Source organism: Phoxinus phoxinus (assembly GCF_949152265.1).
Source record: "Phoxinus phoxinus genome assembly, chromosome: 9".
NCBI lineage: Eukaryota > Metazoa > Chordata > Actinopteri > Cypriniformes > Leuciscidae > Phoxinus > Phoxinus phoxinus.
In genome coordinates this window covers 34,273,649-34,301,230 of record NC_136884.1, presented here as the reverse complement: position 1 = coordinate 34,301,230, position 27,582 = coordinate 34,273,649, and the positions used below count along the sequence as shown (strand labels likewise).

Here is a 27,582-nt window from a genome sequence, read left to right as displayed (position 1 = left end):
TTCCTCTGCTTTTCATCTAGTTTGGAAGACTAGTTGTTTCATCTAGTTGTGTTTGTGCTGAGCTGTGCTGTTTACAGGGCTCGCAAAATCGCCCGCCCGACGTCCCGGGGCTATTGTGTTTTCCAGTCGGGCTAACAAAATGCATAACCGGCCTGCCCGACGGGCTATCTGAAATAGTGTTCACTTCAGTCTTGTTATAATCAGATTCAGCGCGTTCTTCGTCTTCAATCCGCAGTGGCGCCGAACAGAGCGCACGTCAGAAACAGAGGACAGGGTGTGTGTGTTTATATATATCTGAGCCTCATTGGTCTGTCACTGCTCGTCAATGTCAGAATATTAGAGATTACCAATCAAATCAAAGTAGGCAGGATTTATATTCACAGAAGCGGCTGAGCGCGAATTTGAGCAGAGCGACTCGACGCTTCAGTTTACGGTCAAGTGTGATAAGATGTAAGTAGCTAAACAAAATATTTTTTTTAGGTCATAAATGTTAAACAAATTACAAATTATCAGGCAAACGAATTTACTTGTCTAATTTCGCCATTTTTAACTGAAAATAGGCCTTTGTAACGTGACTCATGTAATGTAATTAGTTTACTGTCATTGTGAGGGGACGAGAAACATTAACAAAGCCGTTTTCATCTTGTTAGGCACAATATTAATAACGAATGTGTACATGTTGAGAATTAATATAGTACAATTTGTAGCCTTCAGTAAATTAAAAAAGTTCAGCTTTTGGAGGGGAAGAGACAGGGCAAGATGAGGAGACTGAGAGAAAAAGAAAGAGTGATGGATAGTGAGAGCAGGTATTGACAAATAGGCTACTGCCCGCTGACATGGTTTTAAAGCTATTCTTATCCTTTTTTTGGCCTTCAAACTTTTTGAAATGCAAATTTGAAATTTGAACCCCCTAACAACCTTAAATTTAGGACCTATTTGATTATAAAGCCCTGTATTAAGATCAATAATGAATGTGTACATATTGTGAATAAATTTAATAAACTTAGTTAGGCTACCTAGCTTTCCTAGTAGATTTCAGTAAATGAACGTGTCTAAGAAAATTATTCATAAATCAACCTATCAGCTGACCCCAAGTTTACTTTCGTCATTGACAGACAAAACAGAAAAGCCTATCAGTCAAAGCTCAGCTTTATTAGGACGGGAAGAGAAAAACAAAGAGAAAACGAGTGTGATGCTGATGAGGAGAGAAAAATAATCAGCTGTGTGACATGGTTTTAAAGCTATTGTTGTCCAATTTTTTTGGCATTCAAAACATCTTAAAATTCAATTAATTCCTAACCAATTTTCTACATTAAAAATTGTCTTTTTATGTGGGCTAGTAAAATTCATTTCGGGCTACCAAAATCTGAAGAGTTCCTGCCCGAAGGGCTACCAGCGATTTAGAAATTTTGCGAGCCCTGTGTTTACCTTGGATTTTCCACGCGATTTGAAGATGAGATATTAAGGTAAGGAATTTCCACTCATAGTGATAATCTATATATTTTTCTCTAGTGTTGTGTTACTGAAGTGTTCCTTTTTGACGTGTTATTGGCGGCCTGCTATAGGCTATTGTTGTTATTTTATGGCAGCTGTCACGATTTGGTCTTGTCTTGGTTTTGTTCATGTCTTGTTACATGTCTGTCATGTGATTCCCTGTTTGTCATGTGATCCTGCCATGTGTCTTGTCATTGGTTAATCGTCTGTTCATTGTTCACAGGTGTCCCTTGTCTTGTCATTAGTCTGTGTATTTAAGCCCTGATTTTTGTCATGTGTGTTTGTCAAGTATTGTTTCACTGTAACGCTGTTAGTATCTCCATGTTCATGGTTTGTTTTGAGTTTTCATTTCATGCTTTTGTTTTATGTTTGATGTTGTTATTGTAATAAACTGTAGTAAAAAAAATGAAAAGAAAAAAGTAAGTGATTAGTGCAGTGTGTATAAAGAGAAAGCAAAAGTAAGTAAAAAAGTAAGTAAAAGTACAATCTAAGGCCCCGTTTACACGATGGGAAAACGCAGATATTTCTCTGCGTTTTGGCCTGTCATTTACACGAAAACGCCGTTTTTATCCCAGAAAACGATTATTTCTAAAAACTCCGGCCAAAGTGGAGATTTCTGAAAACGCCGGTTATATGTTGTCGTGTCAACTGGGAGAAACGGGGTTTTAGGTTCTCTCTTGTCGATTCTGAGGATTCTGATTGGCTTGCATGGCTTTATCCTTCTCCCTACACTGCCGCCCATAGGTTTAGCATAGTTATAAAGGCGCTCGACGGCGTATTTATGCGGGTTGTGTGCACGATGTTATTATTGAAAACGGAGGGGGAGAAATATTCGTTTCTCTAAATACCCGGCTATGTGTAAATGTGGCCTAAGCGGAGAGACCTGGATGGCTTCCGAACACATCGGCGCCATCTTGTAAACTTCAAGTTCATCTGTAATGCTCAAGACCAGATCATCTTTGGCGTGGTAATGCAAGTTCATGATTCGATTTGTGAACAGATGATTCTTTTGAGTTAATCTTTAAAAATGAATTTCTTTTGTTTAACGAAACCAGTGTGAATGGTTCACATTAAACGGAATAGATCTGGGGTATGTTTCCCCAAAAGTATCATTAGCAAACTGTGGTAAACAAGGTATTACAATAAAAAGTCTGTACCTGCACATACTGGAATCATGCCTCCTTTAAGATGACAGAGTCTCTTTAAAATGGAACTCTGTACAGCTGCTTCATTCTGACATGGTTTTGTTTAAGGACTTGATCTATATCTTGATCTTGCCAAACTCACTGTTTATATTTCTAAATGCTCCCTGATCTGCAATTACTGCTGCCTGGATTTCACGCAGTCTGATTGCATTGTTTGTCACTACCATATCTACAATGGCAGACTCCTGTTCAATACTAAATATCTTTCCTCTGCCACCAGTGTGTGGTAATGTGTGGATTCTATAAAGTAAAAGCATGTCAGAATTGACAGTCACATAAATGGGATTGATAAAACATCTGCATTACTGTAGACACAGTTTGTTCTGCTAACAAGGCAATGCAGTAAAGCTGAAATACACAGTGGTATACATTACAGTAACACTGTGAATTACCTGTTCTCATTCCGAAAAAGCCTGACAATAGATGCCACAGTGCTCCGACTCAGTATGGGCTGGACCCTTTGTCCAGCCTCTCTATAGGACAAGCCATTATTGATGACATGGTCAATAATTGTTGCCCGAATTTCATTTGAAACTTGAGCTTGATTTCATCCTCTTGCTGCTGCAGCTCCTCCACCATGCATACAAACTCCTCTTCCTCTGGCCCTTCTGCCATGGCCTCTTGCTCTCCTTCCGTGCCTATGGCCTCTTTGATCCATGCTTGCAAATAGCAACACAGAGGTGGCATATTTTACAGATGGATGAGAACTGATTGCTGATTGAAGAGTTGTGCAAATGAGTTTCACACAGGTGTATAGAGATTTATAATTACGCAAGTACTTTCTATCAGCTGTGAATAGATGTTTTCCTTTTGTTCAACACAGGGAATCCAATAGAGTTCGGGGTCTTTCAATGAGATTTGTGGTAACTGTTTTGACAAAGGGTGTGAAAAAAATGAAAAAGTGTTAAAACATTTGCAAGAGAAGACTTCTGCTGTGCTAATAATGTGATGATGACGATCAAGCGGATCCCAGTTTCATTTAGTGTGTCAGCAAATGAGAAAAACTGTAATACCTAACACAAAAGAAAGAAAGTGAGGGGATTTCCCAGGTTCGTTGTTTCTTTGAGTGACGCCTTGGGAAGCCAATTAATGGAGTCTCTGTCGTGGCTGAATTTTGAAGCTTTGAAGTACGTACGTGAAGGTTGTAGAGTTATTGAATAAACTTTGCGGCAAAACTTAAAGGGTGAGTTCACCCAAAAATGTAAATAATGTCATTAATGACTCGCCCTCATGTCGTTCCAAGCCGTAAAACCTCCGTTCATCTTCGGAACACAGTTTAAGATATTTTAGATTTAGTCCGAGACCTTTCTCAGATGTTCCTCCTTTGCAAATGTATGTATGTTATACTGTCCATGTCCAGAAAGGTAATAAAGACATCAAAGTAGTCCATGTGACATCAGTGGGTTAGTTAGAATTTTTTGAAGCATCGAAAATAAATTTTTGTCCAAAAATAACAAAAACTACGTCTTTATTCATCATTGTATTCTCTTCCGGGTCTGTTGTCAATCCGCGTTCACGACTCTGTAGTGATGCTGCTGACGTGTTATCTGGTGTAGCAGCGTCTTACGTCAGCAGAGTTTTACACAGATTTCTTTCAAGTCATATTTTGTCTTACGAGCAGACGATCATACTGATAGGAAACAAGAAACACTTTCATTCAACCATTCAATAGTCTCAGTATCTGTTCAGTTTAGTTCAGTTCAATTTTATTTATATAGCACGTTTAAAAACAATCATAATTGACCAAAGTGCTTAAAACCCTTTATAGGGCACTCATTGAAATACTTGGAAATTCAAAATTTCAACCATAGAGTGTTATTGGAGGATATTATAAGACTTCTAAACATTTGTGAGTTTAAAAAAATATATATTTTTTTAGGTTGGAAATCAAGGGCAATGAAGTTACCATATATGGTTCCTCGCCAGTCTAGGGTAATGTTTTTCCCTTAAAAAGTGTATATATAAAAATATAATAACACCAACTTGTTACAAACATAAAAATATTTATTTAGGAACATTTTAAATTATTGTTAGGAACATTTAAAAATAAATTATTATTAGGAACATTTAAAATTATTATTAAGAAAAAAATTTTTTTCAAGTCCACAGAATTAGGCCACTGCTTCATGGGTGGGAGGAAGTCAGGGTCTGCCACATCATCATCTTCCTCCTCAGAGCCCTCATCATCACTGATGCTGGGGTGGGCTGGCACAACTGTCCCCCTCTTGCCGTAAAAGATTCGCGTAGATAGCTGCAAAGAACAGAGAGTACATTTTTGAGTCAATATCAAGCCCAGTTTGAGTTATTTGTTGAGTAACAGTGAAGTGCAGATCTACTGAAATATAAATAAATATAGCTGCAAGCAGCAACACGGGGCCAAGCCCAGAAAGGGCTGTAGCGCAATGCAGAGCCAGAAGAGATAAAAGAGCAGAAATAGAATATACATGAAGAACAGATATCTTCAGAAGTACAGATAGGATGAAATGAAAAATGAACAGAAGTTCTGATGAGAACAAACACAGAATGAAGAGGAAAAAACACTTATTTCCAATCCAAGAGTAAGAAAGAAATGGGCTGCAGCGCAATGCAGAGCCAGAAGGGCAAAAAGAGCAGAAATAGAATGTACATGAAGAACAGATATCTTCAGAAGTACAGATAGGATGAAATCAAAATGAACAGACGTTCTGATGAGAACGAACACAGAATGAAGAAAAAAAACACTTATTTCCAATCCTACAAAAGATTAGTATTGCTCTTATCTGGATAATAAAGGAATTATTCATACACATTTTGAAAGTTGTCCCACACGGACTTGAACCCACTATCTATGGGTCAGGTGCTTGTCACTCAGCTCTTTGCCCAAGTAGGCAGATGGGTTTATACACCACTAAGGCTATGTTTACACAGAAACGATCTGAAGAGAAAATGCAAAAGTGGTGTTTCGTTATTACTCTATTCTGCGTTTAGTCGAGTGTTTTGGGAGGGAAATCTGTGTGCATATGGTGACGTAAAAGTGTGTGAAATTTGATGTATGCACTCCAGGCGGCTAGGTGGCAATGTGAAGCACTGCCACACAACAACACCCAAGTCTGTGCACATGTGTACAACCTTCCTTTAACATGTCTCCCTAGTAGCGCAAAATCTAAACAACTGTACAACTGCGTAAAATACTCTTGAATGCAGATCAGAGCTGCTAGGGCATCTTGAAGATCCGATGCATGGAAATAATCCGACATGTTTGTTATTTTCCTGTACTAGCGTATGCCTGTGACGTAACCATGTACGCGACGAGAGCCACCGTGAGCAGACTTTTGCGTTTTTACCCTTTACACGGGAACGCGACGGTGGAGCGTTTTTAAGATTTCCACTCTGGAGGGAGGTTTCACTTTTTTGCGTTTTTAAGCCCCAAAAAACGCTGTCGTCGTGTAAACGAAAGGCACATCCGATAAAATATTTTTACGTTTTCACCCGCAAGCGTTCTCGTGTAAACAGGGCCTTAATGTGAGAACGAATTTAAAATGACCAGATGTTGAGATGAGATTGAACCCAGAATTAACAAAAACAGACTTATTTGTATTCCAATAGTAAGAAAGAAGGACTCAAACCCCACTATCTATGGGTCAGGTGCCTGTCCCTCATCTTGTTGTGCTTCTTGGCAATCATGCATTTACACAGCTGGCAAAATTCAACAGTTCAAGTGAGTATCAACTAAAAATTAAGAATTTGTATAAAGATGTACTGCATGTTATATTGAAGTTGTCAGAAAGACACAATATCTTGAATAGAAGCAACTTTTGCACCACTTCTGGCCACAGTATCTTATGGACTGGGCAAGTGCCTCACAGGATTTGAACACAAGTGAAATGGTTTGTGGCTAAAATTCTGAGATTAACCAATTAGCATGCTAAGCTAACTAGCATAAGACAAACAAACACAGGCAAGGTCAACTAGAGAAGAATTTCTCGGGAATGATAGCAAATGTAAAAAAAAAATCTGTTCAGTCATTTCTGTGTGGCTCTTTCCAAGTTTCCCTTTGAGGCTTGACTCGTAATAAAGTAAACTAACAATTACAATAGGGGCTAGGCCCATATTTTCTAACCCAAGATAAGACAACACAGATAATTGCTAATACACATTTACCAAGCTGCTGAGGAAACCTTTCAGTGTGATTAGGTCAAATGGAACAGTTTTATTTCTAGTCTGACAGAAATACAAATTAGTACAACCATCTCACAGATTATAAGTGAAATTTAAACAGTTTTTACTGGAATGGATAACTAAAGGGATGGAAAATGAATACTCAAGTGATGCAGTGTGAAGTTTAACATTTTATTCATCTTACAAGATGTTACAAATTATGAACTTGGAAAGAACAAATTATGAACATGGAAACAAAAGAGAAGTTGGAGAATGGAAATAAAAAGGTCACTTTAGACAAACTTTCAGGCACTTGAAACAACTTTTCCTAATATAACTTTGTTTTTATAATGAATTTGTTTGGTCGTTAGACGACATTATACATTTCGAAATTGTCTGCACATATATACATTTTTTTTTTAGAAACACCACTTCCCAGAACCTCCCTATAGGCATGCATGTGTGAAATGTATGGTGGAGAACTTCCTACAATGAATGAATGCATGCATGGCATTTGTTAACCCAATAAAAGAGGACATTGTGCAGACTAGGTGTCTGAATTGTGTAGGTGCGCTTGTACTACATACGTGTATGTAGATATTTATAAATGTGCCCATGTACTTGTATGTATAGTTAAGGTGTCTGAATTGTGCATGTGTGCTTGTATTACATATGTGCATGTAGAGATTTATAAATGTGCTCATGTACTTGTATGCATGTCTAAAGGTGTCTGAATGGTGTATGTGCGCTTGTACTACATACGTGTATGTAGATATTTATAAATGTGCTCATGTACTTGTATATATGCATGTCTAAAGGTATCTGAATTGTGTAGGTGCACTTGTACTACATACGTGTATGTAGATATTTATAAATGTGCCCATGTGCTTGTATGTATAGTAAAGGTGTCTGAATTGTGTATGTGTGCTTGTACTACATATGTGCATGTAGAGATTTATAAATGTGCTCATGTACTTGTATATATGCATGTCTAAAGGTATCTGAATTTTGTAGGTGCGCTTGTACTACATACGTGTATGTAGATATTTATAAATATGCTCATGTACTTGTATGTATGCATGCATGTAGGGCTTTGTACTGATTTGCATGTAGGGATTTATATAAAATGTTTATGTTCATGTGTATGCATGCGTCAGTAGAAGTGTATGAATTCATGTGTACATTTATTTTTTGGGATGGGAAGTTGTTTTTGTAGACTGAGGGTCATTTGTGGGTTGGATGACTGAAGATGGTATAGTGGATGTTGAAGTAGAGGGTGTGTTTTCTGTGAAGTCCACCATAAACTGTTCTAAATCTTCCTGGGATGGAAAGAGTGTGGAAGAGTCTGTAGGTGATGGTGTGATTATGATGTTAGGTATGTCCAATTGCTTGGTGTGAGGTTTGATTGTTTCGATGCGCGTTATATTGTTCTGATGGAGTGTAATGCTTACAGGTGGCAACTCAAGCAGTGAATCTATTATTGTGTGAGTGTTTGCAGTGTCCGGAACATTAATTATGGACTTAATGAATGTGTTCTCAATTTGGACATTTTTTATCTCTGTTGGTGTTTTGATTGTTAATGTGCCATGTGTGTAGTTTGTTATACATGATGATCTGTAAAATGTGTTACATTTTTCACAGCGAACTTTGGATGTAGATAGTGGCATGTCTGGAATGGGGTGTTAGAGTGGACAAATATGCAGCACATTAACTTTTGCTCCAATTATGTCAGCAGTGAGGTTGTGGGAAGTGGTGTGTTCTACTTGGCATGTGTTTTCATGACAAGTGATTTTTGTGAATTTACTATCTCTTGTTGAAGAGAGAAAGGTGGTCCCCTCAAATTTGCGAATTGAAATATTTGTGAATGAATACCAGCCATCAGTTGAAATGTCCTCTTCACCCCACACAGTAAGATCAATTGATGCAGTCTTATCGGCGATCATGTATGTGGTGTTGGTTAGGAAGGTCCCATCACGGACAAAGTTGTGGCTCTGGCTCTTTTTTTGGATCGTCTTTGCCTTGACATTTACCTGCATAGAGGATTTAAAAGGAAAAGAAACAAAACCATTCACTCTAATTAACGGTAACTTCAAGTCATTCATTCTAAAAAATGCTAGGTTATTTCAACCCATGTTTGGGTCAAATATGGTTGGGTTTAAAACTGTAATTTATTATAGTACATTTAAACCAATGGTTGGGTTTGTCCATATTTAACCCAAACATGGATTGGAATAGCCCAGCAATTTATTAGAGTGTTGGTTTGTTCAATATACATACAATTTGAAAGTGGATGAACAGTTCAAGTTTAAATCAAGTTTTTACTCACACGTCTGTATGTGGTGTTTGTTTTGAAGATCTCAGATATGGTCAGATCTTCCTGGTTTGACGAAAGTGTTGGATTATAACTGTATTCTAGTTGGCTTAAACAGGATAAGGTGGACGAATGGGTGAATGTGATGTCATGTGCTCCCTCTGTTGTGAGCGAAGGGGTCAAATTGATATTGTGCAGGTGGACCGGACTCCTGTTTAAAAAAAAGAAAAAAAAAGAAAATGAAGACCAATAAACGCAAATTGAAAAGTCTGCATTTTCATAAAAGAATTCATACTTGTCATTGTTCACAGCTTTAAATTGAGGATGCATGTCAGCTTTGAAAACAACAAGTCTGCGCACTTTGTGTTTTTCCTGTAGCTCTGCATCAAAATATGTTCGTTTCGTGCCTTTTTTTATCTCAGAAATATTGTGTATGTAGCCCACAAGCGAATGTTGGCCTGTATTTTTCGGGTCTCCTTCCATACTTCAAAAAAATAAAATACAAAAGTATAACAGTTAAATGTACATTGAGAGAATGACATAAGTATGGAAAGAGTGCAGTTGATTTCTTAAAGTAGTAAATACAGATACTGGAATGCTTCTAGAGTTGCAAAATTTCAGTAACTTCTATTTGCATTACCTGTTTCACGCAGATGTCAACTAGTTGCCTTGCCTGGATGTCAATAGTCTTTTCCTGAGATTTAAAAGATATTCAAGAAATTGATAAAGAATGGACATAATTAGATTTTAGTGGATTTCCTATTAGCAACCTTCTGGTTATTTATTTTGAAAATATACCTATGTTGATAAGAAAAAGTCAGTATTTGAGCATTAATATTACCTTTTCGTTTTCCTTTGTTGTCTTTTCAAGGTTTACTTTAACTTGTCTACTCAGTATAATATATTCTATGTTGTATATGAGAACGCTATAGACATAGTTGCTCATTTAAACATTCATTTGATTTGATTCAGCTGATTCTCGTCAGCCTCATTGGTTGTTGGGGTAATAAGGTTATTGCTTCAATTATGTATAAACATATGTTAAGATCAAATTGAATGCATTATCACACCCCAGTCCAGCAGGTGGCAGTAATGAACCATTAAAGTGAGTTGCCAACTGCCATTAAATTGAAAGAAGAAGAAGAAGAAGAAGAAATTGAGTGCATTGTGCTAGTGAATATAGAAAGGTCATGCCAAGAAGAGAATCTTTGGTGAGCCGATAAAGAAAAAAAGAAGCAAGGTTTTTAAATTATTTAATTAATGTATTAATTAGGTTTCTTTCAGAAAAATATTCCGAAAAATGGGCCATCAGTAACAATGTTTTATTTATGTCCTGTGAGATATTTAATTGATGAATCAGCAGCAAGAATCTTGCTGAACTTCTGTCTTCCTACAGCAGGTAAGATTTTGTCAGAGCTCATTGTGCTGTGGTGTTATTTCTGTGTGTTTTTAATGTTGTAAAAGTTTACAACATCTGCGTTTTGAGTGCTGTTTGCAATAAACATTTTGACAAATTTGGTGTCAATGGCTGCTGCTTTGAAATGTTTGCTCTTTACACTAATTTAAAGTTTAGCAATGTCAGTGCAGTCTTTGTAAAATGTAATTCTGCTGCTTATTTGATAATTAAATGTGGACAGTACATCTGACATTTAGTTTAGCATTGTTAATCTTGTTGGTAAATCACACATACACAAACAAAGGAATTGAATGAGCCAATAACTGGGCAATTTTTAAAAAATGTGCCAATCATCCAATATGCAAAACACACACACACTTCAAAGTCCTACTGCAAGATTTGTTGATGCTTCCAAACAAAACATGTTTTACATTGTTTTTTTCTTATCTGTTCGGTACTTTTTGAGTTATTGAAATTTGATATTTTTTGTTTGAAAAAAAAAAAGGATTGTCTCCTACATTTATAAATGGATGTGTTTTTATATATGCATATGTTGGCACCTTTATAAGGTCTCACCCAACACAAATGTTTTTAAACATTCCACAATTGTAACTTTTGTATTGTAACCACAATTGAGGTTAAGTTCGCTATAACAATGTTTTGTAGAGTTCAGCCTATATGCAGCCATTGAGTACTATAGCCATCTAGTGGCTATTTATATTAATGCTTGTTTTGTCATTTTTATACCAACATGTCACCAGATGTTACCAAAGTCACCACATTTTTAGGTGTTGGCTGTCTGAACTTACTGGAGTTTTTTTTTTTACTAAAGTTAAATAAATAAAAATAAGCATATTTTAGGGCTGCAATGTGGATATGGTTTAATGTGTAAAAATATGGAAAGTTAATGCACGCCAAACTAAGCTTTATTTTTATTTTATTTTTCATGTGTGCTGGTGCATTGATAAAAGATTGCACTGAGGTAAGTAAAATTTGACACTTTTAAATTAAGGGTGACACTTCTATAATATAATAATGGATGTCAGTATTAAATATTAAATTGATATGATTATTTGTAGTGTTTAAATGGCAATTGTTATCTGCTTGTGTCGTCTTAAGATAAAACTTCAGTCATTTATGTGTAATTTTGTATTTGTTTTTACAGATGCCCCGGCCAAAGAAGAGGTCTGCAATAGCCAAGAGGCTATATGCACAACGATGTGCAACAGAGGCTGCACCGCTTCCTCTCAAAAAAAGTCAAGCAGAGGCTGCACCGCTTCCTCTTAAAATAAGTCAAGCAGAGGCTGCACCGCTTCCTCTTAAAATAAGTCAAGCAGAGGCTGCACCGCTTCCTCTTAAAATAAGTCAAGCAGAGGCTGCACCGCTTCCTCTTAAAATAAGTCAAGCAGAGGCTGCACCGCTTCCTCTTAAAATAAGTCAAGCAGAGGCTGCACCGCTTCCTCTTAAAATAAGTCAAGCAGAGGCTGCACCGCTTCCTCTTAAAATAAGTCAAGCAGAGGCTGCACCGCTTCCTCTTAAAATAAGTCAAGCAGAGGCTGCACCGCTTCCTCGTAAAACAAGTGTAGCCGAGGTTTTGCCGCTTCCTCGTAAAAAAATGGTAGGCACGCAGTCAAAAACGCAGTCAAAAACGCAGTCAAAAACGCAGTCAAACCCAATAAACAAATGTATGAACTCTGAACAAAACTGTGAAATTTACAGAAATGTATATGAAAATGCTTTGAATACTTTATCTGCATATGTTGAATTTTCACAGAAACCATTACTGAAAGGTTCCTTTCATCAAGGTGATGCCCGCTTTGGAAATTCACGTGGCAGACAGTGTGGTGCCATCAGTTTGACAGCAGTGTTGAAAAGCAAGATGAAGAACGTGCTCACTTGGACGAGACAAGATCTTGATGGTGTCTTAGTGGCAGGAACACACCTTTATGAACGGTTACGGAATCAGGGTAACATAAATGACCGACAAGTGGTGGGTAGAAATTACATTGCAGTCCACGAGTTACCAAGGAGACATGTCCTGGGTAATACTGTGTTTTCAATAGAGTATGCAGAGTCTCTCACTGGATTTGTTGATGTTGATGACTATGATGCAGCATTAATAAATGTGGCCATGCTAGTTGATGTAGCTCTTCAGCAAGCTCTACTGAGTGCTGATGCTTTTCTTTTATGTATCTGTGCCAACACATGTGCAGTTATTAAGGAGGGTTCATGGTATGCCTTTGTTGATTCTCATGCTAACATGACAGAGACTAGTTGTGTTGCTTATCACAGCACCATAGAATCTTTGTATGACTACATTAATAAGATGGCACACTCATTTGGGGTAACTGCACCACGATTTGAGGTAACTGGAGTTTCTGTTCATGCAGATTCTGAAGTTTATCACTCGCTGGAGGCAGACCGCAGCAGTTTCCCATGCTCTTCCGGTAAAGCACTTTACAGTGAAGTTCTGAAACGCAAACCTGTGACAACTGAGGTAAGGTCATCTGACTTTCAAGTACCTAAGGTTGATGTTCAAAATAAAAGCACTGCTGTTCACATGCCACAACCAGTGTATAATGTGTTGAGAAGAGAAAAGCCGGCTGAACCCTTAAAGAAATGCATTACAAAGTCCCACTCGCTTGAGGCAGACCACAGCAGTCGTTCACGGTCTTCTGGTAAAGCACTTTACAGCGAAGTCTTAAGATGCACACCCAAGGTATGCACATCTGTAACAACTGGGGTAAGATCATCTGACTTTCAATCACCTGAGGTTGATGTTCCAAATACAAGCAGCACTAACCTTTCATTGTCACATCCAGTTTGTACTGTCTTGCCAAGTAAAGGAAAAAGGGGAAGAAAAAAGCAGGATGCGCAGGTCTCTAAGAAACAGGTCAAAAAATCTCATGTTGAAAATGTTGTAGTAGATGACATCATTATTACTGATGTTACAATTCCAGAAACATGTTTTTATCCCTTGACTCTTAGAGATCAGCAAGCTTTATGTGAACTCTTGCTTCTGACAAATGTTAACAGTGACTGTAATGTTGCAACAAACTTTGGTCCCATTGCAGGTCCGTGTCAGACAAAGAGTATAAAACCAGATGGTAACTGCTTTTTCAGATCATTGGCATATGCAATCTGTGGAAGTGAGGAGAAGCATTTGAAGATTCGCCGTGCCGTTGTCAAACACCTGAAAATGAACACTTCAATATTTCAGAGGTATGTGAGAAGTGAGTACACTTCAGTAGAGGACTACTTGACACAATCTAGAGTCTATTATTCTGGGTCATGGGTCACTGAAATTGACATCTTTGCTTCTGCTGATCTGTTGAAAACCACCATAATGACTTTTAATGATGGACGGTGGAATGTACACAAACCTACTGGAGAGGTAATTTCAAACAATGCAATATATCTGAAAAACTGTAATGGTAATCATTATGAAGTTGTCACATGTGTTAAGCACAGAGAGCAAGACATTTGCGCAGGGAAATGTGAGAATACCACTTCAAATGAGGTGAGAATGCCATGTCTGCGTAAAAGGAAGGTAAGCGACGCCGCACAGTATGATCAAGAGAGATACTTGAAGAAACTGAAGGATCAGAAGACCAAGTATGATAATGACATTGATTTTAGACAGAAAAAAAAGAAAGCTCTTTGTGAGAAATATTTGAAACATTGTCATGTTCGTTTGATTAAGTGTGAACGTTCTAAGGCCAAATATTCAAGCAATATTCAGTTTCAGAAACATGTTAGCCAGTATTCTCAAATGAAATATAAAAATGATGTCTCATTTCAGGCGGCTGCACGTGAGTATTCCAAGAAGAAATATCTTCAAAACGTGCACTTTCAAGCAAGAGTGCGTGAGTATTCAAAGAAGAAATATGTTCAAAACTGGGATTTCAAAGCAAGAGTACGTGAGTTTTCCAAGAAGAAATATCTTCAAAACCTGGTCTTTAAAGCAAGACTGTGTGAGTATTTAAAAACAAAATATCGCAAAGATCTAAACTTTCATTTTGGTAAAATACAAAAAGGCTGTGAGGTATATGCAAAAAAAAGAGAAAAGCAGAAAGACATTGGTGTTGCAATTGCCAGTTTTCGTCGAGAAGTGAGTAGAGGTCCAGAGTTTGTGTGCTGTGTCTGTCACCGTTTACTTTTCCAAAAACAGGTTACTGAATGCAAACCAGAAAACTATGAAGACAAAGGAGAAACAATTGCTGCCTTGGCGAGAAGATGCATCACACTGAGGTATGTGCATGTTTGTGATGAAAAATGTCATAATCCTTTTGTTTTTTCTCCAAGGTGCAAATTGTGGATTTGTCCTACATGTCATCGCAAAATCATCAGGGGAAAACTGCCTGAAGAGAGTGTTGCTAACAATATGCATGTGGCGGACATTCCAAATCATCTAAAGTCTCTTAACTCGTTGGAACAACATCTTGTTGCACGTAACATTCCTTTTTTGAAGTTACTTTGTCTTCCACGTGGAAAACAAAATGGTTGCCATGGACCTGTGGTGTGTGTTCCTGTAAATACTGCAGAGGTTTCAAATATTCTTCCACGAAATGAATGCGATGACAAGATGATAAGAATAAAGCTAAAGCGCAAGTTAACATACAAAGGGCATTATGAGTACAAGCATGTACACACTGATCGTGTTAGAAATGCTCTGAGATATTTGATCAGGTGCAATAAATTGTACAAGGATGTGGAGATTAACGAACAATGGATCAACTCGTTGAGTGAATCAGAAGAAAAAGTTGCTGATGCAATGGAGAAACAAACTTTAGTTGAAAAGAGTGAAGAGGAAAATGATACTGAAGAACAGCCAGAGGAAGATTTGACTTATATTAAAGAGCAGAGTGGTCTTTTGTCAGACACATGTTTACAACCTGTCGATCTTGGTTCGGAAGTCATTGATCAGCATTTTCAAGATGTGTTAAATGTGGCACCAGCTGAAGGTAACAGTCCTGTTAAATTACTGTCTGATAAAACCAATGAAGCAAAATGTTTTCCTGTTCTGTTTCCAACTGGTGGTCCAACATTCCATGATGAGAGAGAAAGAAAGATCTCACTTTCACGGTACTTAAATGCAAGAATCCTCAATGCAGACGGACGTTTTGCACGGAGCACAGACTTCATTTTCTATGCTCAATACATGTCAGAGTTGGATCAAATTGTATCCAATGTCTCTATTGCTTTGCGAAAAGGGTCGGACAAGAGGTTGTTGAAGGGAGTAACCTCAGATATGCTCACAAATCCAGAGTCATTAGCTAAATTATTAAATTATGATGAAGGATACAAGTTTTTGAGACCAGTCCGTGGAACGCCACCCTATTGGCAATCAACTCAAAAAGATATTTTTGCCCTCATAAGACAACTAGGTATTCCAACTTTCTTTGCATCCTTTAGCTCTGCTGATCTCAGATGGCCTGAAATGATTAACACCATCTTGGAGCAAGAACAGAAAAATTTAAGTGTTGATGAGCTTGACTGGTCTGAGAAATGTGGACTAATTAGACGAAACCCAGTCACTGCTGCGAGGATGTTTGATTACAGATGGCATTGTTTTTTGAAAGATGTCATTATGTCACCTGCTCAACCTATTGGTAAGATCAAAGACTACTTTTATCGTGTAGAGTTTCAACAGCGTGGATCTCCTCATGTTCATTGTTTGTTTTGGGTTGAAAATTCTCCAAAGTTAAATGAAGACAATGATGCTTTGGTTGCTGCTTTCATAGATCAGTATATCACTTGTGAGACACCAGGAGAGGATGATGCAGAACTTTCTGAAACTGTGAACAGTGTTCAAAAGCACAGCACCAGACATTCGAAGACATGCCGGAAGAAAAAGACAGTTTGTAGATTAAATTTTCCACGACCTCCATCTAGCCGCACCTTTATAACGAGAGCTGTGCAAGATGACTTGAAAGGCAATGATGGAAATGAGACTGCAAGTGCCATTTTGAAGAAAATCAAAACTGCATTGACAGAATCTGAAGTCAATTTTGATTCAACAGATGCCTTTTTCCAATCCATTGGAATTAATCAGGCTGTATTTGAAAAGGCATACAAGAGATGTTCCAAAAAGAAAAGTGTCGTCTTGAAGCGAAGTCCAAAAGATGTTTGGGTAAATCAATATAACCCTCATTTATTGCGTGCATGGCAAGGCAACATGGATATCCAGTATGTGACAGATGCTTACTCTGTAGTGGTTTATATTATTAGTTACATCACAAAAGCAGAACAAGAAATGGGACTGTTGTTGCAACGTGCACAAAATGAAGCCATGAATGGAAATCTCGAAGCAAGATCATCGTTAAAAATGTTGGGAAGTGTATATCTACACAACAGAGAAGTTTCAGCACAAGAGGCTGTGTATCGCCTAACGGGTATGCACTTGAAAGAATGCTCTCGCAAAGTCCAGTTTATTCCAATTGGAACAGATCCTGTGAAAATGAGTTTGCCTTTGCGTGTTCTCCAAAGCAAAGATGACCATTCTGGTGAAGAAAATTCAAGTTTTTGGATGAATAGTTTGGTTGACCGTTACAAGAGTAGACCAAAAACGGAACATTTTGAGATTCTATGTCTGGGCAGTTTTTGCTCCGAATACAGGATATTGTCAACATCTGAACTATCTTCACAAAAGAAAGAAAATGTGATCAAGCTTAACAACAATTGTGGGTACATGGTCAGAAGATCTCGAACTGAACCTGCAGTAATAAGGTATCCAAGATTTTCACCAACAAAAGATCCAGAAAAGTACCATCATTCACTGCTACAACTTTTTTTACCATATTATGAAGATTGTCATCTAAAGCCTGAGAAGTTCCACACTTATGAGGATTTCTACAAAAATGGTGCTGTCAAATGTGGAGGTAATGTGATTGGAGTCAAATTTATTGTTGATTCTAATCGAGCACTGTTTGAAAAGGACAGTGATGAATTGGACCGAGCTCAACAGGTCTTGGAGCTGGGTGTTGATTTGGAAGATGCTTGGGCTACATTGTGTCCTGAAACAGAGAATGTGCGTCATGAATGTATTGAGCTAATGAAGAACAACATACTTCCCGAAGAAGATGATTCTGACACACTTATTCCAGATCTTGTAGCGAACCCTCGAACTGCATTCACAATTGAGAACAGTAATGCTACAATGTCTCGAGATGAAGCACTGTGTTTATTAAGATCATTAAATGCTAAACAGTCTGCAATATTTTACAAAGTTCGTGAATGGTGTGTACAAAAACTGAATGGAAGAAACCCTGAACGATTTCGCTTGTTTGTTACTGGTGGAGCAGGCACAGGAAAAAGCCATGTAATTAAAGCAATATGCTATGAATCTTCTAGACTCTTGTCTCAGCTGTCTGAAAACCCTGAAGAAAGGAGTGTGATTTTGTGTGCATCTACTGGAGTAGCCGCATACAACATTGGCGCTGCAACCATCCACAACACTTTTTCAATTGGTGCTAGTGTGAAATTGCCATATCAACCATTAAGTGATGACAAAATCAATTCTCTCCGTTCCAAACTTGGAAGTTTGAAGATTTTGATTATAGATGAGGTATCCATGGTTGACCATCACCTTTTGTCATATGTTCATGGGAGATTGAGACAAATCAAACAAACTGGTGATTACTCCCTCTTTGGAAAGGTAAGTCTTGTAGTTGTTGGAGATTTTTATCAGCTGCCACCTGTTAAAGGAACTCCACTCTATACTGATACAAAAGGTGTGAACCTTTGGGAAAACAACTTTGAAATTGCTGAACTAACTGAAGTTGTTAGGCAACAAGATGCATCCTTTGCTGAAACCTTAAATCGTCTGAGAGTTCGTAAAAAAAATGAACCTCTAAACTCATGTGACCTCAACATGTTGAAGCAATGTGAAACAGGAGAAGAATGCGGGGATGTTCATATATTTCCTACAAATAAAGAGGTTGATGAGTACAATATTCGGAGACTAAATGAGGTTTGTCCTGAGGCAATCAGCATTCGAGCTCAAGATTTTGAGAGAAATCCCAAAACTGGTAGGATTGAAAAAAAAGTTGGATTTCATGCAACCGTTTTCAACTCCTGTTTGGCTAAATGTGTTTCCTTGGGTGTTGGAGCGAGAGTAATGTTGAAGAAAAATGTTGATGTTTCGGACGGACTTGTGAATGGAGCCTTTGGTACAGTTGTCCATATTAGCAGAAGTCAAATACAGGATGATGATTATGTTGATGACTTTCCATCAGCCATTCATGTGGAATTTGATGATCCAAATGTGGGAAGAAGTCAAAGGTTAAACCAACGACATCGATTTTCCCCAAATTCTACAGTAATTGAAGTTCAAGAAGATCAAGTTACAAACAACGGTGGTTTAAGACGTCAATTTCCACTTAGATTGGCATGGGCATGCACCGTTCATAAAGTCCAAGGGCTCACAGTAGATAAAGCTGTTGTATCTCTTGACAAGATATTTACTGCAGGACAAGCATATGTTGCATTGAGTCGTGTGAGAACTCTCAATGGACTAATAATTCAAAACTTCAAGGAGTCTGCAATCTACTGTAATGATCAAATTGATTTGGCAATGAGACATATCCCAAAATTTCCACTAGAAAGTCACAATTTCTCAAAGACGCCTGGTATATTTACAATTGCTCTTCACAACGTACAAAGTCTTCAAGCTCATGTTCAAGATCTCCAAGCTAACAGACAGCTTATGAATGCAGATTGTATTTGTTTAACTGAAACATGGTTAAAAGTTGAAGACAAAGTACAAATACCTGGATTTATTTTCAATCATAATCCAAGAGCTAAGTGTTATGACAACAGCACTCCACTTTTCAGTAACTTAAAACTACAGCGAGGAGGTGGGGTTGCAATTTACTCTTGTGAAAATATGTCTTTTAAAGTCATTATTCCAGAACTTTGTAATTTGGAATGTTTGTACTTCTCAGTTCCACATGTCAACTTGAATGCTGCTCTTCTGTACAGGCCTAATTCATATCAAATTGATGTGTTTCGACAAAATCTGTTACATGTCATTGCTGAGCTGGAAAAACATCCAGGAAAGAAGGTAATCATGGGAGACTTCAATGAAGACAACTTGACATCATCTTCAATTGTGAAACTAATGGAAGTCCATGGATACAGTCAACATGTGCAATGTCCTACAACTGAAAAGGGTACGTTACTAGACCATGTCTACGTTAAAGATGCAGAAAATGTCACAATTGAAATTGTTTCAACTTATTATAGTTACCATGAAGCAGTTCTAGTTTCGATAAGGTAATTGGCATTTTTGACACAAAATCAAGACTGTATAACTGCATTTTTCTTTTCTGTGCCCCTACCATGCTACAATTAATCTGAGATTGAGGTCCATGAAGGTTTGTTCAAGTTCACAAGTGAAAACTTATTAGATAATTCATTTGAAATCATGTCATTCAGAAATTACAACGGTTGAATCTTTATTTTTTTAAAGTCCAGTAGCATGTTATCAAGACAGCTTTAGTCATGTAAGGTAATTTGTTTGATTTATGTATACATGTTATGACTTATATGTATATTAGGGCTGTGCTATGTATTGAAATTGTCAAAACATCACAAATGTATATATCACAATATGCATATTGCAAGTGCTTGCAATAACTGGGGTCACGAAAAAAAGATTTATTTCATACAGTGAAAACGAAGCACTGTTTTATTTTTACATGCGATTATTCAGTTTTTTTTTAATAACCCTAATGGAGGATAAACTTAAACATTGCTGTTCAGAAGTTAAAGGGATGTTTTTTTGTTACTAAAAGAATGTGAAATGCGTATGTAGTTTATATAATTTTATTAAACATTTTGAGTTTATTACACACTAAGCATTATCATATCGAATATTGCATTAATGAGTTGTCACATTGCATTTTTCTTCAATATCACACAGCCCTAATGTGTATGATTTATGTATATAACTACAATGTCTATTCTATTATTGTCCATACCATGTGACACATCTTGAGATTCCAAGTTCCATAGAGTCCTGACCATTCCATCCATTGTTCATCGGCCACCACTCTACACCTTCCATAATTATTGATCTTGCTGGAGTTCCAAAGCTACATCCAGTCAAGGTTTGTGTAGTTTATGCATTGAAATTGTTCAATTTGTGTTTCTGATTATTCTTGATCTGTTTCAGACAAGGTTTCTGTTTTTTTTGGCTGAAAGATTTTTTTTTTTAATCTAATTTCTGCCCTAGTCCAAGCCATCCAAACAACACAGCATGGTTCCAAACAGTATAGAAAGCATCCACAAAGACTGCCTGCTGCATTCCTACAGTTGTCTTAATAAATCCCAATTAAGTTAATAGGATTACAAGAAAACATCTAAAAACAATGGAAAACTTCACAAAGAAAGGTAAGTTGACATTATTATGTACATTTTAGTAGTTAATAAAAAAATATCTATCTATCATTCATTGCAATTTAAAAAATATATTAATTATATTGTTAGTTGATGCAATGTCCACTTCTGACAAAGGCAAATGGACATACAGTGTATACATTAGCAAAATATTGTTAACTTCACTTCAGCAGTTCAACAAAAGTTTTTTTTTTTTTTTTTTTTCCTGGAACCCTAAGTTATAACTTCAATATACCATCACAAGATTCTCTATTCCATGAACTTTTTCAACATTTGTCCAGCAACACAATAACTACAGTTGATAGTTTTAAAGTCCATACATATCGCTATACAAATGTCCACAAAAGGTATGCTAACAGATTATGTATATGTTAGTTGCAAAATGTTTTTAATGTAAAGACTTCACTTATAGCACTTTGTTGAAGGAAAGTAATATTTTCATTTCAGATTCCTGAAATTCACAGAAGTCTCAACTTCCTCCATATACCACCCATCACAAGATTCTCTGCTCCATAAACTTTTATAAAAGAAGCACACAACTGATAAAACGGTAAGTTGTATTGAAGTAAATTTAAGTTGTTGACATTTATACAAGCACTGGATAATCTACAAGTGGTACATTTTAAGGTTTGTCCAGCAACTCCATAAGTACAGTTTATATTTGGAAGTCCATACATCCCTATACAAATGTCCACAAAAGGTATGCTAATAGACCATGTATATGTTAGTTGCAAAATGTTTTTAATGTGAAGACTTCACTTATTTCACTTTTTCACTTTATTGAAGGAATGTAATATTTTCAGATTTCTGACATTGACCAAAGTCTTTACTTCCTCCATATACCCATCACAAGATTGGACTTTTATGAAGCGCACAACTGATAAAACAGTAAGTTTTATTGATGTAAATTTATGTTGACATTTATACAAGCACTGGTTAATCTATTAATAGTACACTTTCAGATTTGTGCAGCAACTTGACTACAATTGACAGTTTGAAGTCCACATACAGTGTCCTTATGCAAATGTCCACCAAAGGTAAGCTAACAGATCAAGTCTACGTTAGTTGCAAAATATTTTTAATGTAAAGACTTCACTTATTGCACTTTGTTGAATGAATGTAATATTTCAGATTTCGTCATAACCAAGTCATAACCACCTCCCATATGCCAATCAAAAGATTATCTGCGGCATGAACTTCTGTAAAGTGTACAACTGATTGAAAATGGTAATGAACAATGAATATATTCGAACTTGTTATTGAAAATGTATCATTTTGTGATTTTGATTATTGCTTTTCCCCTTCTAACAATAGAGATGACATTCTTCTCTTCAACTTTCAATTGAGAAAATGTTCTGAAAAAAAAAAAAACTGGAAACCTATGCAGACAGTCAAGTTATTTTACAACTAAATACATAATCTCCACATTAACAATGTTGAATGGATGGCTTGTATTACATTTGGCCTATGTATAGTTACTTTAATATGTGCCAGCCAAAAGAGGATGGCATGCCCCTGCTGAGTCTGGTTCCTCTCAAGGTTTCTTCCTTTGCCACTATGCTGATTTTATTCCACCCTTTGACCCTTGATGTTCCACAATTCTATTTAAGGGAGTTTTTCCTTGCCACTGTCGCCTTTTGGCTTGCTCACTGGGGTATGAAGGCACAACATGTTTAAAATAAAAATGTAATATTTTTATTAATAAAATAATTAAAATATATATTTTGTCTCTGTGGTCATTTACTTCATTTTAACCTCTATTTTCTACTTGTACTGAATGGATATAGACACTACATTTAGTATATTAATTGATCATACACAAACTTGATGTCTTTAACTATGTATGCAATAAAAGAGCTTGGTGGATGGGAACATTTACATAATTTTCATTTAATTTGTAGTAGGCTATTATTTAAGAGTGGTTTTTATAGTTTTGACTTCTTGTAACTGACTGTCTTCAGGACAACAGTTAAAATGTTGTCTAACCTAAATGGTAAATATGCTATTGTGTGATATTTTTTTTTTAAATATTTATTATATACTTTATAAAGTATAATTGTCAGTGATCTTTTGGAACAGACAGAAATAATTAGCTCTGCTCTCTAGCTCATTACACACAATGCACAATGCAAAGAAATTGACATGAAAATGAACCCATGAAGGCAAAAAAAATTCTATGAAGAAAACTGCTATTGCAAGAATAGCAGAAATTCAAGGACCGCTTTAGCAATCCTGTTTGATCACACAACTTTCTGGATACTCTAGACTTCAGGTGAGATTCAACAGAATGAACAATGTTTCTAATCGCAAATTTTTTCCTGGATTATAAAGGAACAATTTTATAAAGTTGTCATACACAGGACTCGAACTCACAATCTATTGGTGATGTGACTGTTACTCACCTAGTTGCACCATTGGTTAAACCTTTTAATAACTGTTTTTACCTTGATGCCAAAATTAATTTAATCAATTGTGAATATATGAATGTGCCACATATTATATTCTTGAGTTACTTCTCAGAAAGACACTGTCTGTAACAAAATGATTTGAGCGTATGGCACATTGTTTAACAGCTTACACTTAAGCAAAACAAAAACGGCAGACATTTAATTTACATGTTAAAAAAAAAAGGTGCAAAGGTAAAAATAATCTCAAAATGAACCAAAGTGAACATGGGAATTAACACATACTTATTTCTAATCTAAGAGGAAGAATGATTAGTACAATGATTATATGTAAATGTATTGTACAGGAATGTGTATATATTTGTTGCAATGTTTTGATTTCAAAAACAAGTACTGCAAGTACAGCAAGTACTGCAAGTACTGCAAGTACAGCAGTGCAGCAAGCATTTAAGCACAAAGAGCAGTGCGGAGCCATAAGAGCAAAAGATTAGAACAACACAGGAATAGACATCACATAATATACAATTTGACAAAGTCACCCCAAGAGGGATTTGTACCCACGACCAGAATGGTTTGGGATACATAGCACATGGTTTAGCACCTTGCGCCACTCGGAGGATGCTGGTTTAGGAAGCTGCAGAGAGGTTTCAGTGTAAGAATGAGCACACGAAAGCAAGTTAACAAGATTAGCATGCTAAGCTAGCTTAATGCTAATGTAGCTAATTACTTATGATGTGGTACATGGTACAAATTATATATCCACGGATTCGTCATGATGCAAGGAGTCGATAGACACCAATTTTATAATTTTCACTTCAATTGTTTACAAGTTACAGCCTCTGAACCAATTTAGGGTCATCCTCGTTAACTTTGTGACATCATAACTTTTGAACAGAGATGAATATGAAAAATCGGGGACAGTACTTCTGTACGGCTTTGTCCAAAGATCATGTGAGCAAATTTAGGACGATTTTAAACCATTTTTGAAAGAGGAGTAGCAAAATAACTGTTTTACATTGGTTCCAATATGGCGGCCAGTCACATTGTTGGAAAATGACAAATGAGACATCGTTGGAATCGGCATAAGCCAAGGAATATAATGGCATAAAGAAATCAAATTTCAAGCAATGTTTGCAAAAGTTATAAGCGTTTTTGCAAAAAAACATTATATCTCTGGAACACTAGGTGGCGCTGTGATAAAACTTATCAGGTAACTTCGGGTCATGCTAATGATGATCCATACCAAATTTGGTGAAAAAATTTCAAATAGTTTAAAAGATATTGCAAATTACGACAAAATTCAAAATGGCGGACACATGGTACCGCCCACCATGGCAGAATCTATATCGACAGATTCGGCATGATCCAAGGAATCGATTGACATCAAGTTTATAATTTTCTGACAATCCGTTCACGAGTTATTGGCCAAAATAGCCATTTTCCGTATCTCATGACCAGTAGGTGGCACTGTTTCCAACTTTGGCATGGACCCTCAGATCAAGCTTCCGATGAAGCATACCAATTTTCATTTCAATGCATTAAAGTTTGGCCGAGATACAGCCTCTGAACCAATTTTGGGTCGACCTCATTAAATTTGTGACGTCATAACTTTTGAACAATGACGTATAAAAAAAATCGGGCACAGTACTTTTATGCAGCTCAGTCCAAAGATCATTTGAGCAAAATGTGGACCAATTTGGATCAATTTCGAATGAGTAGTAGCGATCAGACTGATTACTGTACTTTTCAAAATGGCTGCTACTGTAATGGGCGTGGTCTTAATGTATTATATTGGTTCAGATCAGTATGATGAGAGCAATCAGGTGTACTGTGTCTCATTTTTGTGGATCAAATGGTTCGAAAGTTACAGCCATTTCAATGTTGAATTTTTGAACTGGTGGTGGCGCTATAGAGTGTGTCCAACAGACTCCAAATTTGCTCCAATTACTATTCATGGTCATATCTATAACTGTGCCAAATTTCATCATTTTCCTATGTACGGTTCATAGGGCTGCCATAGACTTACAGAGGAGGAAGAATAATAATAATAATTAAAGCTGCAAGCAGCCTTTCCGGGGCCAAGCCCTTTCTGATGTTTGGCTGGTTTGGACAGGCTACATGATTTTTAATTTCTTTTTTACTAGGAATCTTTTGAACATTCCACAATTCACATGGTTTAATGCTTTGCTACACATCGGATTTGATTAAACAATCTTCAAAGTTATAGCCTTTTGCTTTACTCAGCATTTGCTTTATACTCATACACTGTGGTTTGCTTAATTTTACAGAGAGTTATGAAAATGTACTCAAAATGAAGATTTCTTATATAAATTTGCTGCATGTTATTTTTATGGAGATCCTTTCTCAGGTACACATCATGTGCAGAACTGAAACAACTTTTCCACCACTTAAGGCCACAGTATCTCTTGCATGTGTCACACGAGATTCGAACCCACGACCAGAATGGTTCGGGATTCGAGACACGTGGTTTATCAAATTGCGCCACTCAGAGGACGTAACTTTCAAAGCTGCAGAGGATAGGCTTCAGTGTAAGAATAAGCACACAAAATCATGTTAACGAGATTAGCATGCTAAGCTAGCTTAATGCTAATGAAGCTAATGGTTATCCTGATAGCTGAAGAGCCACATTCGAAAGAATGGCATCTGGTTAGCATGCTAACCAATTATTATGCTAAGCTAACTAGCATAAGGCAACAAACACAGGCTAGGTCAACTTCGAAGATAAATATCTCGGGAACGGTAGCGAATATAAAAAATCTATTCAGTCATTTCTGTGCGGCTCAGTCCAAAAAACATCTGATCAAATTTTGGACAAAATTTAGCAAGATTTGAAGGAGAAGTAGTGAAAAAACTGTTTTTCATTTGTTCCAAAATGGCGGATAGTCACATTAATGGAAAATGACAAATGAGATATTGTCGGAATTGGCATAAGCCAAGGAACATAATGACATAAATCAATACAAATTTGAACAATGATTTCAAAAGTTATAAGCGTTTTTGAAAAATACCTTATATCTCTGGAACACTAGGTGGCGCTGTGTTCATTGTTCTCATGTACCTTCAGGACATTGTGTTGATGATCCATACTAAATTTTGTGAAGATATGTCAAATAGTTAAAAAATGATTGCAAATTATGTCAAAATTCAAAATGGCGGACACGTGGTACCTCCCATCCTGACAAAATTGGCATCCTCGGATTCGGCATGACCCAAGGAATCCATAGATACCACATTTATGATTTTCTGACAAACTGTACAAAAGTTATTGGCCAAAATATAATTTTTTCATATCTCATGACCTGTAGGTGGCGCTGTTCTCGAATTTGGCATGGACCCTGAGATCATAGTTCCGATGAAGCGTACCAATTTTCCTTTCGATTGATCAAACTTTGGCCGAGATACAGCCTTTGAACCAATATTGGGTCGACCTTGTTAAGTTTGCGACACCATAACTTTTGATCAAAGATGAATTAAAAAAATCTGTTCAGTCATTTCTGTGCGGTTCAGTCCAAAGATCATGTGAGCCAATTTTCGTAAGAATTGAACAAAGTTTGAATGAGTAGTAGCAAAAAAACTTAATACTGTACTTTTCAAAATGGCTACTACTGTAATGGGTGGAGTCTTAATGTACAATATTGATTGCAATCAGCATAATGAGTGGATTCAGGTGTACTAAGATTAATTTTTCTAGATCAAAGGGTTAAAAAGTTATAACTATTTAAATGTTCAATTTTTGAACTGGTGGTGGCGCTATAGAGTTTGTTCTAGAGGCTCAAAAATTGGTCCAATTACTATTCATTAGCATCACTAGAAGTGTACCAAATTTCATCATTTTCCTATGTACGGTTCATAGGGCTGTCATAGACTTACAGAGGAGGAAGAATAATAATAATAATAATAATAAGAAAACTAACGGATACAATAGGGTCTATCCCCTTCGGGGCTTGGCCCCTAACAAGCAGCCTTTCCGGGGCCAAGCCCTTTCTGATGTTTGGCTGGTTTGGACAGGCTACATGATTTTTTATTTCTTTTTTACTAGGAATCTTTTGAACATTCCACAATTCACATGGTTTAATGCTTTGCTACACATCGGATTTGATTAAACAATCTTCAAAGTTATAGCCTTTTGCTTTACTCAGCATTTGCTTTATACTCATACACTGTGGTTTGCTTAATTTTACAGAGAGTTATGAAAATGTACTCAAAATGAAG

The 27,582-nt window shown here is 36.7% G+C and overlaps 1 protein-coding gene and 1 long non-coding RNA gene across 2 annotated transcripts; one reads left to right on the top strand and one right to left on the bottom strand.

The window, feature by feature from the left end:
• Window positions 1–8,598: 8,598 nt before the first annotated feature.
• LOC307003598 lies at window positions 8,599–9,581 on the bottom strand. Its single transcript, XR_013798757.1, has 3 exons — window positions 9,443–9,581; window positions 9,163–9,358; window positions 8,599–8,866 (listed from the first exon to the last, which is right to left on the bottom strand). It is a non-coding gene; the product is annotated as an uncharacterized lncRNA (long non-coding RNA).
• A 462-nt stretch (window positions 9,582–10,043) lies between these two features.
• Window positions 10,044–22,607, top strand: LOC307003597 (uncharacterized protein). The gene is made up of 10 exons (XM_079622245.1): window positions 10,044–10,358; window positions 12,349–14,794; window positions 19,526–19,716; window positions 20,545–20,655; window positions 20,781–20,938; window positions 21,392–21,494; window positions 21,798–21,832; window positions 21,907–21,981; window positions 22,076–22,171; window positions 22,259–22,607. Exons 2-4 carry the CDS (start codon window positions 12,423–12,425, stop codon window positions 20,619–20,621), a joined length of 2,640 nt encoding a protein of 879 aa, XP_079478371.1. The 5' UTR covers window positions 10,044–10,358; window positions 12,349–12,422; the 3' UTR covers window positions 20,622–20,655; window positions 20,781–20,938; window positions 21,392–21,494; window positions 21,798–21,832; window positions 21,907–21,981; window positions 22,076–22,171; window positions 22,259–22,607.
• The last annotated feature ends 4,975 nt before the right edge of the window (window positions 22,608–27,582 follow it).

What these genes read in the sequence shown, in the direction of transcription:
- LOC307003597 (XM_079622245.1), top strand. Translation starts at nt 12,423, where the DNA reads ATGAAGAACGTGCTCACTTGGACGAGACAAGATCTTGATGGTGTCTTA. An exon ending in AGAAGATGCATCACACTGAG is followed by an intron (nt 14,795 to 19,525) that starts GTATGTGCATGT and finishes TCTTCTGTACAG; the next exon opens with GCCTAATTCATATCAAATTG. An exon ending in ATGTCCTACAACTGAAAAGG is followed by an intron (nt 19,717 to 20,544) that starts GTACGTTACTAG and finishes ACACATCTTGAG; the next exon opens with ATTCCAAGTTCCATAGAGTC.